The 21,283-nt window shown below is 38.0% G+C and overlaps 2 protein-coding genes and 1 pseudogene across 6 annotated transcripts in view; 2 read left to right on the top strand and 1 right to left on the bottom strand.

The window, feature by feature from the left end:
• LOC107515104 (zinc finger protein 177) overlaps positions 1 to 21,283 on the top strand; it is a 41,029-nt gene that overhangs the window by 1,389 nt on the left and 18,357 nt on the right. The window lies entirely within an intron of this gene.
• Positions 5,465 to 20,724, top strand: LOC118612386 (zinc finger protein 559-like). Its single transcript, XM_036233345.1, has 4 exons — positions 5,465 to 5,618; positions 12,829 to 12,914; positions 13,560 to 13,683; positions 14,776 to 20,724. The coding sequence occupies exons 1-4, from the start codon at positions 5,465 to 5,467 to the stop codon at positions 15,165 to 15,167; spliced, it is 756 nt and encodes a 251-aa protein (XP_036089238.1). The 3' UTR covers positions 15,168 to 20,724.
• Positions 19,496 to 19,854, bottom strand: LOC118612385 (annotated as a pseudogene).

Genomic DNA, 21,283 nt, shown 5'->3' with positions numbered 1-21,283 from the left:
AACCTTTCAGGGCTTCTCAGAAATTACAACTATATATATTTTTTCATGTTCACATGAGTATATATCTTTTTTCCGTTTAACACTATATACTGAAATCAGTCTATTCATAATGATCTTCCCTATCCTTTTATTCTGGCTGCAAAGCCCTTCACTATGACGTATGATGTGATAGTTTATACACCCAGTTTCCTATGGGTAGAATGTGTCTTATTTCCAATTCTCCTAGCCAACACACCCTAACAACACTAGGGACAAACCTGGAGTCTGATAAAATCAGACTTTGTAACTCATTCCAATGAGAGAGAAGTCACAGCAGAAGAACCATGGATATCTCAACCCAACATAGCTGGAAGGCTGGTGTGTAGGTTAAATTTAAGTGAAGCAGTATTTTGGTAGTCTCAAAGCAAAGCAGGACATCAGGTCTGGATTACAAATAACCCAGGGCCCTGTTTCTTTGTAAACAGTAAAATTAAGATAGATATGAAATGTTGTGTCCAAAAACCCTTTATTTAAGCTTAGCACCTGGGTTTTAAATCAAGACTTCTCCATGTCAGATGTCAAAATAATGATATAGATCCTCAAAGCAAAATTGGAATGTTTCTGTCTTACTGATAGAATTTCAAAGTGAATTTCCGATTGCCTCCAATATTATAGAATTAAGTTTCTCAATGAATAAGAAACCAATATAACTCAACAGTTATATTGTAACTTATGAAAAGGTCAGTCAAGTGCTGCCATGGAGGAGAAGCTCAAGAAAAAATAGTTTATTATATTCACAAGCTCCACTGCCAGGAAGCAAGGCATTCCACACAGGGTCATCAAGAAAAAAGGCAGGCTTGTCAAGAGGCAGAAGGGGCAGAAGCAAGTGGCGGTTTTTGCCACTGCTTTTATAGGAATTTCCACAGGAAAGGTAAGGCAGAACAGAGAAAACAGCCAGGATTGGCTGGTTTAAATGATTTTGGTGGGCTTCGAGCTAGAAGGGTTGTCTCTAGTTGCCCGCTCCCTGGTCCTGGGATGATTACGACAGAGGAATATTGCCTTCCAGGGTGTATGGGTCAGATAGAGATGCTATGGCTCTGGACTGGTTAGTTTACATATCCAAGTCATGCTCCTCGTTGAATCCTTTTGCTATCTCTAGGAATTGGCTAGCCCAGAGGGACAGCCTCTCTCCAGCCAGAAAGGGTTTTTTTTTCAGATGTTAAAATATAATATACAGAAAAAAGTTTCTCCTCTGTGTGTGTACATAGTACAGTCAGTACTTGGATGTTTTGACATCATAGTAAGGAAACTTTGGGGTATTGACAGTGGAGAGTTATAGAGAGTAGAGTGTAAGTTGCCCTAACCAACACATAAAACATTTACTGTGATAATAGGAAGACCACAAGCAAAAGGACAAGGAATTCTTATAGTCCAACCCATAATTAAGTTTCCCATTTGGCATTAGCCAAGAAAAAACTGAATATTTTTGCACTCCCTAACAATGTCTTGGAGCTTTAAAGTGAGTTAGGAGTTTGCTGAGATCAAGGTGGTACTTAATAGCAGTTTTGTTGGATGGTGTGAGTTAATAAATTAGTAAGTGTATGTAGAAATTAGTGATATTGTGTGTAACCAGGGGGGAAGGGAGCGATTGTGGTCACAAGCCAGAATGTAACATCTTGGTGGAAGTGAAGGGGTTAGTAGGAGAAAGCATCAGAGTGGTGTGGTCCTCTCCCCAGGTGCCAAGAAGTTGACTAAGATGAGGCAGGTACCTCCTAGGGAAAGCGATAATCTCCCCCTTTTTTCTTTCTTTTTAGAATTAAAACATTGTTTACAAAGAAGTTTTAGGCTTACAGCAAAATCGAGGGTTCCCATATGACTCCTTTCCATCCCCAGACTATCCCATTGTCAACATCCCCCACCTGAGTGTGGTACATTGGTTACAATTAATGAACCAAAACTGGGAGATCATCATGACCTAAACTCCACAGATCACATTACGGTTCATTCTTGGTGTTGTACAGTCTATGAGTTTGGACAAATACATAATGACAATTATCCATCAGTATGATACCATACAGAGTTTGTTCACTGCCCTAAAAATCCTATGTGCTTTGTTCTCTCTCCAGCTCCTGGAAACCACTGATCTTTCTGCTGTCTCTGTAATTCTGCTTTTTCTAGAATATCATAGTAGCTGGAATAATACAGTCCATTAATTTTTAGAATGACACCAGATTTTCCTGTAGTCATGTATGTTTCAGCAGAGAGCAAAACACGTGCTAACAGACAGGGAGGAAAAGCAAAGAATGCCCAGTGTCCAGTTTGGGCCTCAGAAGAAGCCATCCATGGGGTTACTACGGCGGAGAGTTTAGTATCAGCGTAAAGTCATCTCCAGCCACGAGACCCCATGCTGGTTGATGTCTGGAGTAATGTCATCTCCAGCAGTGAGCCTCTGGGCCAATGTCATTGCAGAAGTGTGACTCTGGAGTATCCTTTACAAATGGGTGCCCACTCTCAGCATTTACCTGTTCGGTTGAAACTGGCCCATTTGGAGAGTTTCACTGGATTGTAAGCCAAAGAAAGCACCAGACCAATAATAAAAGTCCATATTTACCAGAATGGTGTGCAGTTTGACAGGACTTTTGTTTTTTATGGAAGTTTAGGTTCATATGGGCCCTGTAATACGTGAACACCTGCCTAGTCTTTGGGACAGTCTATGATTAATAGGTTTCAGGGAGGTGTGTTCCCTCCATTGGGCCTCTTGTCCTTATGGGATGGGGGCAAGATTAAAAACTAATGTGTTACTGTCTAGGACTAGATAGCTTCAAAAGTGAATTCTACCAAACATTCAAAGAAGATTTAATACCAATCTCAAACTCTTTCAAAAAATCAAAGAGGAGGCAGTACTTCCCAAATCATTTTATGAGGCCAATATTACTCTGATACCAAAACCTGATAAGGATAACTCAAAAAAAGAAAACTACAGACCAATATCTCTCATGAACACAGATACAAAAATCCTAAATAAAATACTAGAAAACCAAATACAGCAACATATTAAAAAGATTATACACCATGATCAAACAGCTTCATCCCAGGGGTACAGGAATGGTTCAGCATATGCAAATTGTTTAATGTGATACACCAAATTAAAAATAAGTATCATATGGTCATATCAATAGATGCAGAAAAAGCCTTGGACAAGATACAGCATCCATTTATGATCAAAATACTTAAAATCAATATAGAATGAAAATAAATAAAATAAAGGACATATATGACAATCCCTTAGCCAACATTATACTTAATGGTGAAAACCTAAAAACCTTCCCTATAAGATCAGGAACAAGGCAAGGCTGTCCACTATCGCCATTGTTATTCAATATAACATTGGAGGTCCTAGCGAGTGCAATTAGACAAGAGAAAGATATAAAAGGCACCCAAATAGAAAAAAAAAAAAAGTCAAACTGTCACTATTTGCAGATGACATGATTCTCTACATAGAAAACTTTAGAGACTCCACAAAAACACTACTAGAAACAAGCAAATGCAGTAAAGTTTCTAAATATAGAATCAATGTTCAAAAATCCATAGCTTTCCTATACTCTAATAATGAAGTGTCAGAAAAAGAAGTGGAAAAAATTCCTTTTGCAATTGCAACAAAAAGAATAAAATACCTAAGATTAAATCTAACAAAACAAGTGTAGGACCTATATAATGAAAACTATAAGACCCTAATAAAAGAAATCAAAGAAGATACAAAGAAATGGGAAGATATTCTGTGTTCTTGGATTGGAAGAATCAACATAGTTAAATGACCATATTACCTAAAGGATTATACATATACAGATTTAATGCAATCCCCATCAAAATCCCATCGGCATTTTTTAAAGAAATAGAACAAAAAATCATCAGATTTGTATAGAAGCACAAAAGACGCTGAATTGCCAAAATCATCCTGAGAAAAACGAACGAGGCTGGAGGCATCACTCTGCCCAACTTGAAGTCATACTACAAAGCAACAGTAATCAAAATGTCAGGGTATTGGCAGCAAAATAGAAACACAAGACTAGTGGAACAAAATCGAGAATTGAGAAGTAAACCCATATTTATATGGGCAAACAATTGTCGACAAAAGAGCCAAAAACACTGTGGAGAAAGGAAAGTCTCTTGAATAAATGGTGATGGTAAAACTGGAAAGCCACCTGCAAAAGAATGAAACTAGACACCAAAATTAACTCAAAATGGATTAAGGACCTGAATATAAGACCTGAAACAAAGTGCATAGAAGAAAACATAGGAACTAAACTCAAGGACCTTGGACCTAAAGAAGATTTTATGAATTTGACCTCAAAAGCAAGAGAAATAAAAGCAAAAAGAAATGAATGGGACTACATCAAACTAAGAAGCTTCTACTCAGCAAAGGAAACCATCAACAAGGTAAAGAGAACCATTTGAAAGAGAACGTATATTTGCAAGCAATGCCTCTGATAAAGGCCTAATATCCAAAATATACAAAGAACTCATATGACTAAATAACAACAAAAACGATCCAGTCAAAAAATGGGCAGAGGACCTGAACAGACTTCTCCCTAGAGGACATACAAATGGCCAACAAATATATAAAAAGATGCTCAATATCATTAGCTGTTAGGTAAATGCAAATCAAAGCCACAATGAGATACCATCTCACACCTGTTAGAATGGCTATAATCAACAGGACAAGTAATAACAAATACTGGAAAGGATGTGGAGAAATAGGAACCCTCATAGACTGCTGGTGGGACTGCAAATTGCTACAGCCGCTATGGAAAACAGTATGGCAGTTCCTCAAAAAACTAAGACTTGATCTACCAAATGATCCAGCAATCCCTCTACCAGATATTTACCCCAAAGACTTGAAAACCCATATCTGAAAAAGATATTTGCACACCGATGTTCATAGCAGCATTATTCACAGTGGCCAGGACATGGAAGCAACTGAAGAGTCCTATGATACCTTTGGCTGAAGGAACTGCGGTACATATATCCAATGGAATATTACTCAGCCATAAAAAGAGATGAAATACTGCCATTTGCGACAACATGGATGGACCTCGAGATAATCATGCTAAGCGAAATAAGCCAGACAGAAAAAGTTGAAAAATCACATGATATCACTTATATGTGGGATATAAACCTAAAAGCAAAAAATGAACAGGACTGAGACTCATAGGCATGGACAATGGACTAGTGGTTACCAGAGGGGAGGGAGAAGGGGGAAAAAATAAAAATAATAAAATGTAAAAAAAAAAAAAAATAGGTTGAGGGGGGAGAGGAAAAAATGGCATAGATAATTGCTCTTTTCATCCCTCTGGTGACCAAATCAATCAAAGTTGTGATGGAAACAAAGAGCAAACAGCAAGGAAAAATTGCCTAGGATCTAGATGGACAAGCCAAACAACTAGGGAGAAATTTAAGAAATCACTCTGCAACAGCAGAAAGTAAGATGGGGCGAGGACAGGAGGCTGCCCGTTCTCGAGCAGAGGTTGCGGCAGAGGCAGTAGCAGTGGCAGACCCCTCTTTAAGGAGCCGCATCTGTGAGTGGATTTTCGCAGTGATGGACCTGCTTGCTCTGACCAGCAGTGCTGGTTCAGCTGCGTGTAGGGGGTGCCAGAGACTTAAGTGGAGACATTGTCTGAGTGAGGGGCAAGGCAAGACTTGCTCTGTACAGAAGTGCCAGCGATATCCATTGTTCCCTGTTGAGCCCTCCCCACTCTCAGCGCCCCCATAGCTGTGACATCATCAAACTGGATAACAGAAATCGCTCTGCCCAGAGGAGTCCCTGAAACCCCACCTCCCCCAACTCTCAGCCCCACTCAAGCCACATCCAGGTATATCCTCAGGGAGTCAAGTGCTTCTTGCTAAGCAGCACCTAGACTCACACTGGAGGCAGCTGGCCTTGGTTTCTGGTGTGACCTTTTGAGGTATCAGCACGGCATCTGTGGATTGCTTGTTGAATCTTAACAGGTGGCCCCGGAGGGGCAGAGGTGTGGGCTAAATTTGGCCTGTAGCTGAACCCCTCTCAGGACTGTGCCACTAGACACCTACCTCACAAATCCACACTAACAAGACCAGGTGACAGGAGCTTTGCTTAGTACATAGAAACAGACACGGAAAGGCAGCCAAAATGGGAAGACAAGAAGAAATTATATGAGAGAACAGAACACAGATCCAGAAATAATGGAGTCAAGTAATCTAACAGATGCAGAGTTCAAAACACTGGTTATAAAGATGCTCAATGAACTTTTGGGAAGTGTAGATAAATTCAGTGAGAACTTCGACACAGATAAAAAAAACAAAATGGAAATAGAAATTATAAAATGAAACCAGTCTGAAATGAAGAACACATAATCTGAGATGAGAAATATATTAAATGAAATAGACAAAGTGAATAAAGAAGAGGATCAAATGACCTATATAGAGGACAGGAAAGCCATGGACACTTAATCAGAATGTCAAGAAAAAAGATGCCAAGACTATAAAAATAATTAAAGGAGTATATGGGACACTATTAAAGTTCAAAATATCCATTTCATCAGCATACCTGAAGGAAAACAAGATGTTGAACAGCTATTTGAAGAAATAATGATAGAAAATTTCCCTAACCTGGTGAAGGAAATGGGCATAAAATCTCAGGAAGCTCAGAGAACCCCAAAAACTGGAGATCCACAGAGGCTCACACCAAGGCACATCATAATTAAAATGCCAAAGGTTAAATACAAAGAAAAAAATCTTAAAAGCAGCAAGAGAAAAGCAGATAGTTACCTACAAGGGAGCACCCATAAGACTGGCAGCTGATTTCTCAAAAGAAACTATGTAGGACAGAGGGGCTTAGCACAAAATGTTCAACATGATGAAGACCCAGGATCTACAACCAAGAATGCTTTATCCAGCAAAGCTATCATTTAGAATCGAAGGATAGATAAAGAGCTTTCCAGACAAAAATAAGCTAAAGGTATTTATCACCACCAAGCCATTATTAACATGAAATGTTGGAAGGACTTCTTTAAGAAGAAAAAATATATATCAAAAACAGGAATAAAGAATAGTAACTACATTCCTATCAAAAAGTACTTCAAATGGAAAAGAATTAAGTGTTCCAACTAATGGGGTGAAGGGTTAAAGAAGTACAAATTAGTAGCTAGTGGATGGTCATGGGGATGGGGAGCATGGCATAGGGAATGCAGTTAACATTAATATATTGACTGGGTGAAGGGTCAGGGGAGAGAGGGAGCAATTGGAGGAATCATTTTATGAACTATGTAGATGTCTAACCAATGTACTGTATACTTGAAACTAATTAAAATAAAATTTTTTTAAAAAACTTGTAGGTTGGGGCTTGGGGCAAAATAGAGACCTTTAGGGTTTTATTTGGTGTACTGAAATCTGAAAGAGTGGTTCAGGAGACCATTATATATCTCACTTAAACCAGTTATCTAGGACTCATCAGAGGACATGCGAGTTCTACCAAATGCCTTTAGCCAGAACTCAATATTGTGTATTGTAAGCAGTGACATGTGTGTCTTGGTTACCAGCAATATCTGTAACTCCGAAGGGAGTATGGAGTAATTTTGATATTTATTTTGGGTATATGTGAAGCAGAGATTGCCAGAGTTCTGTGCTCTGAAGGAGACAGTTTCTAGGTAATAGCCCAATAGGTCATAATAAATGTGAAGATGGAACTGTTTGTTGGCCAGGGCCTCTGGTGCTAAGATCACATACAGTGGTTAGCAGTACCATTTGCGTAATCCACGAATTCTCGTTGCTATTCACCTAGTTAATCCCAAGGGGCTTTCTAGGTAGTCAAACCTGTTCTGGGTGAGGGGTGACAACTTCCAGCACCATGGCATCTGGCAAGAGACTGAAGACAGGCTAGACCACTCCTCCTATAGGTAGGCTACATCAAAGAACCCAGGTTTTGTTCCATTCTGTCTTAATTTGTGGGATGTTGTTTCCATGACCCAAAGTATAATGGGCAGTTGGGTATGGAGGGTCACAGGCTCAGGGTCTGTGAGAACCTCTGTTTCTAGGAGAGCCCAGCATGTAGACAGTGATTATTGTTTTATGTAGAGCCAAGAGAGGCAGTTTCTTGCATCAGAAGCCCTTGAGCAACTGATGGCCATCATAGGTGGTCCATAGATATCCAGGAGGCATGAGAAAAGGTTTGCCAAAGCCTTTAAAGTGAAGAAGTCTCTGAAGATAATAACAGCAGTGCCTGTTTTTAATATGAAAGTAAAATTTGTAAATGAGGTGTATCTTGACCCAAGAACCTAAAAAGGACTAAAAGATGTTAGACTTAAGTGTCCTTAATAAGTATGTCAAATGAATCTCCATGATAGAGGATATCATCAGTATAATATTATACCTGTGCTCCTGGAGAAAGGTGGGTGCAATTAATACCTTGTCTGCAGAGATTGTGCGGTACCCTGTGGGTAGCCTGGGAAAGGTGCGTCATGTCCCTTCAGAGTTGAAGGCAAATTGTAGTTTAGAGACTGTTGAAATAGACACTGAGTAGAACATGTTAGTCAAATCTGTAAGAGCAAAACATTTACTGATGGTTGGTTCAGTGGAGTCAGTGGTTTTAATAATATTGGGTATGGGGGACATAAGATATGGAACCAAAGTATTAAGGTTATACTAAACATCATGAAGTGCCTTTTAGTTTTTTCAGGTTTGAGAGGAGGCAAAATTGGGCCGTTAAATGGAGAAGCGGTGGGGGAACAATCACTCCTTTGTTATTTAGGTTTTATATAATAAGTGTTAACCCTTAAGGGTGTTGCAGAGATGGTGAGGAAGAAGAGTCGGAGTCTGGAAAGGCTTTTACTAACATGGATAAGGGAGAAGAAGCATGGCAAGGAATGGCAATCCTAGTGTCCCCCACACCTGTCTCCATGACTTTTTATTCTCTCTCACAAAGCTGGCCCTTGTAATTTATTATTAGTTACTATCAGGTTAGTAATTATAAACTACAGCCAATTCCCAGACTCAGCCTCACGGCCACCACTATGTTTTCAGCTATTTCTTCTCAGGTATCTTTTTCCCATCGTCCCATGAGCAAGAAGTCCCAGAATAGGTCAGGCGCATGTGCCCTCCCTGCAATGTGTCCTTGTGTGCAAGTCCACATCTGCTTCTGATGACTTTGTTGCTCCAAGCACCAGGCATTCTGCCAGGACTGCAGACGTTTCTCACAACAGAGGGCTCTGTTTTAGATTACATTGGACTATGTTAACTATTTTAACTCGGGCAGATTCATGGGGTCACGTTTTATCAAGCCAATTAGTAGTTGCTGAAGACTTATTTTTAATTTATTATGTTATAACATCTGTTCAATATGGATATTTTAGGGCAGGGTACTACAACTATGGGAAATTTAGGCAAAATGCTAATGGAAAAAAAATCCAGTGATACTTGTTAAAGATAGTAAGGCAGGCTTTTCCCAGGACCATCAAGATATAGATATAAGGACCAGTGCCATGAGATTTTACAGTGTGGGAGAGAGACTAAGCTCAACTCCAAATACAGCATGGGCAAGTGGGAAGTTACAGTCAAGGATGAGGATCAGGGCTGGTGGATGGAAAATTACTAACAGGAACCATCAGGGGTAAGAGGTAAGGGGGTTTCTGGCTAAATCGACCCACCAGGATTCTTACTGTAGACAAATCAGTAACCAGACCTCACCTATAAAATAGTGGAGGCGGAGAAACCTGATCAGGAATCAAGAGTCTTCATATGTAGAGGGTCCTAACTGAACTGACTTAGCAGGCTTCTTGCTAAGTGAAACTGGATTTTGCAAGGAAGTGCACAGAAAGGCGTAAGATGTTGAGTGAAAGATGCTAGACAAACTAATGCATACAATATGATTTTTATTTATATGAAGTTCAAAAACAAGCAAAATTGTAGTGTTAGAAGTCAGAATAGTGCTCCATTTGGAGAGGAGAGAGAAGTAATGATTTAGATGAGAAATAATGAATGCTTCAGGGAGATGGAAATTCATAGTAATGCCTTGTACTGTTATAATTCTGTACTTATTTGACTGTATAATTCGATAAATGTTTTAAAATGAACTCAGCTATAATTTCCAAATGTTTGAAAGTCATCAACAAAATGAACATTAAGGAAGGAATAAAAAAGGCAAAAAATAAAATAAAAATAAAGACAAAATTTAATTTTTAAAAAGGCAAAAACATAGAACGGATGAGTAATACTAAGAGGTGAGTTTTTTAGAAAAATAATAAAATAGATAAACTTTGGACAAAGTCTTATTTAGCACTCCACTGCATACATTTTGTGCCCTCTGCTAGGACCTGGGGGAGAGGGACAGCTCTCTCATTCGAGTGTTTCTAAGCTGATTCCCTGTTGAAGTAGATCAACATTTGAAATGTGTTCTGAGTTTATTTCATGAACCATGGAATTATTTAATGCTTTGGATCAAATGTTGAATGTCACTTTTTAGGCAAGCCAGAAAACAGTTTTCAAGAGTCTTCTGAAGTGGTGGTTTTCCTGTTCTGTCATTATCTTTCCCAGAATCAGTCCTTAGTTTGTAAAGAAAAATACTTGGGTGTGTGCGTGTGTGTGTTGGGGGAGGTGGAGGGTGATAATCCTTATGCATTCATTTTTTTTCCCATAGCATTTAACCACCAATTAATATAATATAAATGTATGTGCTTATTATTTGTTTAGCCCTCTGGAATGTGATATACCTGAAGTATGGGGCATTTTCTTTATAGTTCAGTGTTCTATCCTCAGTGCCTAGTATATTACATAACAGAGAAAAAGCCTTTCGTAAATATTTGCATAATGAATGAAGGCAAAAGCCAATAAAGGACTTAACGGAAGGCAACTGGGCCTGCGTGGCCCTACCAGCTGGGGAAGCTCGGAGATGTCCGAATTCAATAAAGCATTTGTGTTGGGGTTCTCAAGACCACCCTCATACTTAGCGATTGACTAGGACTCCCAGGACTCATTCTGTTAAACCCACCATCATGGTTTATTACAACAAAAGGATACCGATTAGAATCAGCAAAGGGGAAAGACACCAGGTGTCCTCTCCCAGAGCAGTCACACAGCATTGCTTAATTCTGGTAAGATTGTGTAGCAATACGTGAAGTGTTGCCAATCAAGGAAGCTCACTTGATGTATTAGTCTGTCTGGTCAGATGAGCTACTGTAACAAAATGTCATAGATCAGTTGGTTTGTAAACTGAAATTTCTCACAGTTCTGGAGATTGGAAAGACCAAGATCAAGGCACCAGCAGATTCAGTGTCTAGTGAGGGCCCACTTCCTGGTAACTAGACGACAGTCTTCGTGGGCAAGGGAGTTCTCTGGGTCTCTTATAAGTGCACGAATCCCACTTGTCATGACCTAATTGCCTCTCAAAGGCTCCACCTCCAAATACCATCACACTGGGTATCGATGTATGAGTTGGGCTGGGCTGGGGATGGGAGGGACGCAAACATTTAACATTTAGTCTATAGCACCTGTGCTTTGGTATCCAGGTTTTTATTGGGGTCAGTCATGTAGACATGCAGTACCTGCACAGGCTGACTTTAGCCATTCAGGCTCCAGGCTCCTGAATTCAAATTCTACAACATTGCCAAAGTCTAAGGCGTATAAAAACATGTTCACCTTAAATCACATTGTCACCCTAATTATCTGGTCAAACTGGTGTGGCCTAAGGCCTCAAGAATACAAAACCACTCTTATCAGTTAGGATATTCAGTGGACCTAGAAGTCATTTCCCACAAGCCCAGTCAAGGGTAGGTCCTGAAGATGGGCCTTTTCTAGGCAACCCAGACCTGCCAAGTTAATCTTTCCTGCATACCCCTTCCTGACCATCATCTAGTCATGTTGTAGAATAGCAGTAACCTTAGGAGTTCAGGTTTTTGTGACACTTACCTGCATTCAAACCCTAGCTCACCACTTCCTAGTTGGTCATCCCGGGCCAGTTACTGCTGTGAATGAAGCTGTCTCAACTGTGCAGTGACAGTAATAGCTATATTGGTAATCTCATGAGCTACTACTGTTTCTGGCACATATTGGGCACTCTGAATGGCAATTATTTATATTCATGTGGTATACTCTAGAGTTTCTGATGGCTTTCACGTATATAATTTTATCTTCTTCAGAGAGATGGCTAATGAACAATGTTTAACAAATAAGTAATGGCTATTGCTTAAAGATTGAAGGTATGAGGCAAGACTCTCTATTATTTCTTAAAGAAGAGGATTTGAGATTGAAATTCAGGCACTGTCTTAAAGAGAGTTAGGGAACAAGAAGCGTTCAGACAGGTTTCATGGTCAGACTCACAGGATGCCAGCCATCAATCTTTCCCCTTGTGGTAAGTCCTTGTTGAAGCTATTTTTAGAGATCTTACTCTAGCCCATGAACAGTCTGTCTTGTGTCAGGGTCTAAGCAGTCCTGGGTCTAGGCTGTCTAGGAGAGGGGGCTTAAGTAGATAAGAATATCCTATTGTCTAAATCCCGGGATTTAGGAAGGATAGGTAAGTATGTGTATTTTTGTGGGAGAGGTTCTGCTTTACCATATGATGAGTTTTGTAATTGTCAGCAAACAATAACGACTCTGCCTCTGGACTTTAGCTTCCTTATCTATAAAATGGAATTATTAAACTCTTCCTCTTATGTATCAAAGCCAAAAACTGCTGTTACAACTTCAGTTGAGACAGGCTACTTGGACAATTTATGGTAGCGGTGTTTGTGTGTGTGTGTCCATTTAGAATTTGGAATTCTTTCAGGCTTGTGAGTGTGGAAACTGGGCAATCTAGGTTTTCAGTTTTGATTTCTTCTCCTCAAGGTTATCTTTCTCAAGACTCTTTCTGTCTCCATGAGAAGTCAGAGGGGGAAAGGGTTGTAACTGTATGTCTGACACATTATTCTCAGGTGAGTAGGAAATGTATTCTTTTATTAAAACATGTGCTTCTTCCTACCAGATAGACATGTGTCCTTCTAATGGAGCTTCTTAATGCAAATAGGGTCTGCTTAAGGACTGAGTCCCCAGTTACATTTTCTCAGGTCTCAGGGCCTCTCGTGTGGTTGACAGATTACATAGGGAAATGATACTGTCATCCCAGTATTTACTCATTCCGTCTGATTCTCATCCATGCTGATTTTGTGCTCTCATTTTTCATGATACACAGTGAGAGAATGTACATGCACTTCTCAGAATTTGTGTTGTCACTGGAGGAAACATTTATTCATGAGCATTTATTCCGTCTGTAATGTACCCAGGACTGTGCTAAACCCTTTCAATAGAGAAAAATAAGAACAGAAGAGGTCACAACCTAGTTGAGGGAGATACATGCATTCAGTCACGTGAAAGAGGTACTCTTAACAGTCTGTGACTGGATGAGGTCACCAGAGAGTGTGTCCAGGTAGGGAGAAGGCGCATGCGGTCCATCAAGCCCTGAGGGAGGTGATGGGAGAACATGGAACCCTGTCTAGGCCTTGGGTCTCCCTTGCTCTTTCTCCAGTGAACATTGATGAAGATGGTAATTACCTGATGCCAGAATGTTTGTGGTGGTTTAGGACCCAGTGACCTTTGAGGACGTAGCTGTGGAATTCACCCAGAAGCGGACTTTGCTAGATCGAACTCAGAGACACATGTACAGAGATGTGATGCTGGAGAACTACAAGAATATAGTTGCAGTGGGTAAGACTGGTACCATTTCTTTATTTAGTTTTTTTTGGGAAACAAATATTTCTTTGACTATGTGCTGATGAATGGCAATGCTGTGGTAAACAGAGAAGGCAATGCTTCTGCTCTCATGGACCTCACCGTCTGGTGGCTTCCTTATGAAAATGGAGATCTGTTCATTGTGCTGGCTTTATTTTCTCTATTGATAAAAGGCTAAGGACCAAAAATGCTTGAGCCTGGGTCTCAGGGGAGAAAGCAACCCTTTAGGCAAATAATGAGAAAGAGAGAGTGTGTGCGTTTGCATATTAGTGTCATTTGAAAGTTCACTGGTTTGATAGAGTTGGTATGAACATTTTGTCATTTCTCAAGTTATGCTTGACAGTATTTGGTAGCCCTGAAGAGCAGAATTGTGGCCCCTAATTCTTAGAAGTATTTGTCATCCCTTTCCACATCCTGAGGTGGCTTTCTGTGAGAGCGGGGCACCAGCTATGCAGACCTGGTCTGCTCTTTCAAGTGGAATGAAAAGGAGAGTTGAAGACAGTGGGGAAAGTTCTCCAAAGTGAGAGGAAAGGCAGATGTGATTCTTTGTGAGAAACAGCCCTTATCCACGAGCACTGCAGTCCATTTAGAAATATTAAATAGAAAGCTTTTGAAGGTTTTTTTCCCCCATTGTTGTTGTTGTTTTAAGAATACTGAGGCCATTTGGTTTATGAGGTTCCTTGAGTACCTGAAACTTTTTTTTTTTTTTTTTTTTACTTTTGATTAGTCTTCGGAAACTTCTTTTGGCCTATTTTTTTTTTAAATTTTGCATTTGCATTTAGTTCTTTATCCATTCCCTTTCAACTTTATTTTCCTGGTTATGTTGCTTGCTATGCACCATCAGTCTCAACATTTATAGAATTATTTCTCAGTAAATCACCTACGAGTTTGACCACAGTGCCTTATTATTGCCAGACTTTTCAATCTCTATGTTTTCATTTCTTTCTATTTTTTAATATATTTTAAGTCAGTGTTTAAAAGTAAATGAGCATTGGCCTTCACTTTTAATACTTTCCTTCCATGTTTTATTTCTCCAAGCACTTAATGATTTTTTTAATCTTATTTCAGATTGGGAGATTTGTCTTAATATCAAATGGTCAGCACCTCAGCAGAATATTGTGCAAGGGAATACATCCAATATGTTGGAAACAGTAAGATTCATATGGCGTAATTCTTTGCTTTTCACACTAGTGGAAGATTGGAAATTCCATAAGATAGAAAAACCACGCAGTAACCATGACAGACACTTAAGACTGGTGTTATTCACCAAAAATGAAGTTGTTTCTCCCAGAGTCTCTGAGCATCATGAATTTGGGAAACACTTTAAATACCCCTTCACAATATATTTTTTTCACAGTGTTCACTCAAATATTCCTACGTATGTAATTCACATAAAGTTTTCGATAAATAATTCTGTCTTGATCAGTTATCATCTAAACTGTGGAAGTAAAGAGTGTTAACAACTTTCTAGCAGAGTGGTCACTTCATTCTACTTGAAAACACTCAGGTCTGAAACCATGCATTGAAATGAAAAGGAAAGACAAAAATAAACTTCAGTTGTACTGGATTGTTTTGTATATAGTGTAATAGAATTCAAGGCAGAACAGAGAATCCAAATGTAATAAAACAAGAAAACTTCTATCCACGATATCACCAACAGAAGAGGAATTGTTTAACTTTTAACTATTGCAAAGAAGCATTGAGTGAACATTCATCCCTTAAGACTCACAGGAGGACTTAGATTAGAAAGAAAACTCGTGGGTATAATCACTGTAAAATAGCCTTAACAAAAAACTATGTAATCTACACAAGAAAACCTGTACTAGAGAGAATACTCCTAAGAGTAATCTGTGAAATGGCCTTTAGCCAAAATCTACATCTTCTGCTTCACAAGAGAACTTACTTATACCCAAGAGAAACTCTATGAATGCACTGACTGGGAAAGGCTTACTTTCTCCCTCACACCTGAGAGAATGTGCTAAGAATTCATGATGAGGAGAGGCTGTGTGCTTTTAAGGAATGTGGGGAAGTTTATTCTCATTCTATAAGCCTTTTTGTACACGTGTGCACTCACAATGGAGAAAAACCCTGTGCATGTAAAGAATGTTGGGAAACCTTCACTCAGTCTTCATATCTTACTCAACATTTAAGAACTCACAGTGGACTGATGCCTATGGAATGTAAGAAATTTGAGAAAGCCCTTCCTTCCCCAGCTCTTGCAAAACATGGAAGATTTCATACTGGAGAGAAACTATTATGTTTGGAAGGAGTATGGCAAAAAGTTTACATGTGTCTCAAGACTTAATATTCACACTGCAGAAAAATCATATGAATGTAATGTGAGAAAGCCTTCACTGATTGTTCAAGTCTTACAAAACACAGAAAAGTTTACACTGGAGAGAAGCCTTATAAATGTAAGGAATGTGGAAAAGCCTTTGCTAGTTCCTCGCACTTTACTATACATATAAGAGCTCCCACTTGTGAGAAGCCTTATCACTGTAAAGAATGTGGGAAAGCCTGTAGTAATTCACATACGAATTCACCCTGGAGTAAAACCCTACAATTGTAAGCAGTGCAGGAAAGCCTTTATTCGATCCTCCTTTCTTATTCAACATTTAAAAAGTCACAGTGTAGAAAGACCTTTTGAGTGCAAGGAATGTGAGAAAGCATTTTGTTAGCCTTTGCACCTTAGTCAACATAAAGAAACACATCCAGGAGAGAAGCCATACAAACGGAAATGTTTGGGAGCCTTTACTATTTCCTCAGGCATTATGGTATACATGAGAACTCTGGCAAGTGTCCTTTTAAATGTAAGGTATGTGGAATAGCCTGTACTCATTCCTCATAACATATTTGACATTTAAGAACTCATTGTGGGGAGAAGCCATATATATGAGGAATGTAGGAGAGCCTTTAATTCCCCATGCATTACTGAATGTGTTAAAATTCATACTTGAGAGAAGCTTATGCTCATAAACGAATGACAAAAATTAAAAATATAAATAAATAAAAGAATGTGGGGAAAGTCTTCAATACTCTCACACTTACTACACATATACTAATTTATAGTGGGGGTAACCTTATTCTAAGGAATGTAGGATGTCTTTAGCTCTGCATTATACTTTAATATTCGGCTGTGAATTCACAGATGTGAAAATCTTACGAATGTAAAGATTTGCTTTGGAACGTATGACAGCTCACATTAGAGATCTCATGAATGAAAAGAATGTAGGAAAGCCTTTGATCTTTTTTGTTAGAAAATGCGGTTTACACTGGAGAAGCACTATAAATTAATGTGGGGAGCATGGAAAAGGCTATGTTAATTTAATGTACATGTAAAATTCACGGGAGATTCTGTATGAATGTAAAAAAATTAGAATGCTCTCAGCAAATAACATAGCTTTATAAAAGTAAAAATCCTGAAAGGTTTTTTTTTGTAATGAAAAAAAACTTTGTTAAAAAAAGGTTTTAAAATAAAATCTAAAAGTACAAGGAACTTGGGAACTTTGGAGTACAGATTTCACATACTGAATGAGAAAATTAATACTGGGAAATGAAACCAAGAAAATTTCTATTTAAATGAGTTTGCCCTTTTTTGTGTCATTTTTCAAGGTAGATACATAGTTTTAAAGACCTATGATGTTGTGTATCTTTTCATGTTCTTGTTATTCATATATCTTGGATAAATTATTCAAATTTTTTTTCTTATTAGAGTCTTGTGTGAATTATTATCAAAGCTAGTTTTTATAATAAACAGATTTATCAAGGTATAACTGTCATACAATAAACTGCACATATTTTAAGTGTACAACATAAGTTTTGATGTACACACATCCATGAAACCCTCATCAGTTCTTTTATACCAGCAATGAACAAATGGAATTTGAAATTAAACACATAATACCATTTGCAGTAGCACAAAATATGTGAAAGACCTATGTGAGAAAAACTACAAAACTGATGAATGAAATCAAGAACTGAATAATTGGAGAGATATTCCATGTTCATGAATAAAAAGACTCAATACTGTCAAGATGTCAGTTCTTCCCTACTTGACCTGTAGATGCAATCCAAGCAAAATCCCAGCAACTCATTTTATAGATATCAACAAACTGATTATAACATTATATGGGTAAGCAAAAGACCCAGAATAGCCAACACGATATTGAGGGAGAAGAACAAAGTTGGAAGAATGGCACTACCGTAAAGCTACATTAATCAAAACGGTGCAATACTGATAAAAGATGAGTAGATTTATGAAATAGAATAGAGAACTGAGAAATATATGCATAGAAATATAGTCAACTGATCTTGGACAAAGGAGCCGAGGCAGTGGAATGGAATAAAGATAATTCTTTTCAACAGATAGTGCTAGAACAACTGGACAGCCACCTGCAAAAGAACGAGTCTAGACACAGATCTTGCACTCCTCACAAAAATTAACTCAAAATGCGTTATAGGCCTAAGTGTAAAACGCACAACTACAAAACTAGAGGATAACATAAAACCAAGATGAGCTCGGTTATAGTAATACCTTTTTACATATAACACTGAAGGCATCCATAGAAGAAATAATTGATAGGCTGGACTTTATTAAAATTAAAAACTATGCTGCTTTGTCAAAAGAGTGAGAAGACAAGTCACAGAATGGGAGAAAATACTTGCAAAAAAAATACATGTGGTAAAGAGCTGTTATCCCAAATATACAAAGAATTCTTAAAACTCAATAAGAACAAACAGCCTGATTAAGAATGAGCCACAAATACCTTAACAGACAACTCACCAAAGAAGATACACAGGTGGCAAATAAGTGTATGAAAAGGTGTTCCACAACCTGTGTCATCAAGGAAAATAGCAGTTAAAACAATTAGATACTACCGTACATCTAAGAGAACTACCAAAATCTAGAACACTGACAATGCCAAATGCTGGTGGAAATGTGGAGCAACAGAAAATCTCATTACTGGTGGGAATACAAAGTTGTACAGCCACTTTGTTTCTTGCAAAACTAAACATTCTTGCCAAATAATCCAGTATTCACACTTCTTAGTATTTACCCAAAGAAGTTGAAAATTTATGTCCACACAAAAACCTACACATGCATGGTTTTTTTTTTTTTTGGTTTTTTAATTTTTTTTTTGCACATGGATGTTTATAATAGTTTTATTAATAATTGCCAAACTGTGGAAGTGATCAACAGGTGGTGAATCGATAAACAAACTGGTATCTCCAGACAATGGGATATTATCTGGCCGTTATAAGGAATGAGCTATCAAGCTATGAAAAGACATGGAGGAACCTCAAATACATATTACTGAGTGAAAGAAACCAATCTGGACAGTTTACATGCTGTGAATCTTACTATATGACATTCTAGAAAAGGCAAAATTATGAAGCTAAGTGGTTGTGTGAGTGATGTGTCGGGGGATTTCTAGGACAGCGAAAATACCTTGTGTGATATTGTAATGGTGGATGCATGTCTTCATATAGTTGTCCAAACCATAGAATATGCAACATCAAGAGTGACCCCTAACTCTGGAGTTAGAGTGATTACAATGAGTCAGTGTAGGTTCATCAGTTGTAACAAATTTGCCGCTTTGGTGAGATGTTCATCGTTTTGGGGTGGAGGAAGGGGTTGTGCGTGTGTGGAAGCAGGGGTGTGTGGTCAATCTCTACCTTCTGTTCAGTTTCACTGCTAATCTAAAACTACTCTTAAAAAAAAGAATCTTAATAAAAGTGATAAAGACCTTTAAACCCCCAAGCTGTGGGAGTGAGCAAGTGAAATACTCTAAACATTTTCTTTTTTAGCTTTCTGACTCTGTGCTTGTGCTCAACTAAGTTGTGCACAACTATTTTCTGCTCAACTAAGTAAAGCACACTTGATCCTGTCACAGACACACTTAGCACACATGGATTCACCATAGGCCCTGCTGGCATGTTTTTTTGTTTCAGACAACCTCATTAAAACATTAGGTCCCACAGCAAACTCCACAAAGTCAGCCTGGGCACACACCACATGCAGATTTTGGTGCTTTCTCAACCTTCTTGGTATAAAGGTAAACAATTCTATTACCAGGGGTTCAGGACAGCCTAGTTTTCTTAGATTCTATAGGACAGCCTTTGGCCATATATCAAACACTGGACCATTCTGAATGTCTGTGGACACCATCTCTGGAAGAGCTAGCTAAGATTATTTTTAAGTCACGATCCAATGTTGATTTTTATCAAATGCTTTTACTGTATCATTGAGGTGATCATACTTTTTTTCTGTGATCTATTAATGAAATAAATTATATTGATTTTCTAATATGTCCCTTGCATTCCTGAGATAAACCCAACTTGGTGCTGACATATTCCCTTTCTCATTTTTGGATGTGTTTGATTTACACTTATTTTCTTTACAATATTTGTGTCTGTTATTGAGATTTACCTGTCGTTTTCTTTTCTTAAAATGGCTGTATGTTTGATATCAATATTTTACCAGATGTGTCTCAAAAGACATTCCATCACCTTTATACTCTTAATCAAGGTAATGCCTTTGATAAGTCGACTGTCTTGTGAAATTGTTTTGAAAGTGACATCTGTCTCCTCCCCCTGTTTCTCTCATGGTACTGTAATCGAATCCCCAAAATGCAAACATGACATTTTGAATCATGCACAATTCTAGTGTTTAGAAAGGAGGCTAAATTAAGTAAAACCTTCCAAATACCTAACTCTTACCTTACAAATTGCATACGATATTTATTATTACTTCTACTGTTATTTAGTAAAATGCAAACACAGGTGACCAAATACATGGAAGTATACTTTAAGTAACCAGAATCTTCATAAGTGTGTCTACTTTCTGAAAGATTTTGAGTCAGATTGGAATTCTCTCTTCGAACATCAGAACTGACTTAAAAAACCTCTGAGCTTGGTGTTTTCTTTGCAGGGGAAATTTAAACAAATTTAAAGGGACTAAAAAAAATTTAAATTTTATTTTGTTTTGTTTTTCTTTAAGAAATCTGTCCGGGTGGTGAGAGCATTTTACATTTTTTAAAAATTGTAGTAAAGTATATTTAACATAAAATTTGCCATTAAATCATTTTAAACATACAATTCGGTGACATTAATTGCATTTACAATCTTCACCATATAGTTCATTTTTTGTAATTTCAGACTGTTCAGTTTATAGAGTCATTTTTTGTATGCTTTCTTTTGCTGGGAATAGAACTATTTCCTGTGAGTTTTGAGATTGACTGACATTTATTCATAATGTGTTTAATATTTGAAGCATCTGTAAGCATGTCCTTTTTTGCTTTTTCATTTTCTTTATGTGCTTTCTTTCAGTTTTGTCTTTACTAATCTTGCCTGGCTTTTTCTTATTTTATTAGATTTCAAAGAACTGATATTTGGCCAAAGAACTGATATTTGTTTTTTAGCCATGATGTTCTTTCTTTCCTTCAGCTTCATTTATTTTGAGTTTTTTTCTCCACCCTTTTAAGTTGGAAACAGAATAATTTTTAACTTCATTTGTTTTCTAATGTAAGCATATAAAGCTTACCGTTTTCCCTAAGGCCCACTTTAGCTACAACCT

The sequence above is a fragment of the Rousettus aegyptiacus genome, unplaced genomic scaffold, assembly GCF_014176215.1.
Source record: "Rousettus aegyptiacus isolate mRouAeg1 unplaced genomic scaffold, mRouAeg1.p scaffold_m13_p_16, whole genome shotgun sequence".
NCBI classification, from domain to species: domain Eukaryota; kingdom Metazoa; phylum Chordata; class Mammalia; order Chiroptera; family Pteropodidae; genus Rousettus; species Rousettus aegyptiacus.
This window is presented reverse-complemented; position numbering and strand designations above follow the sequence as displayed.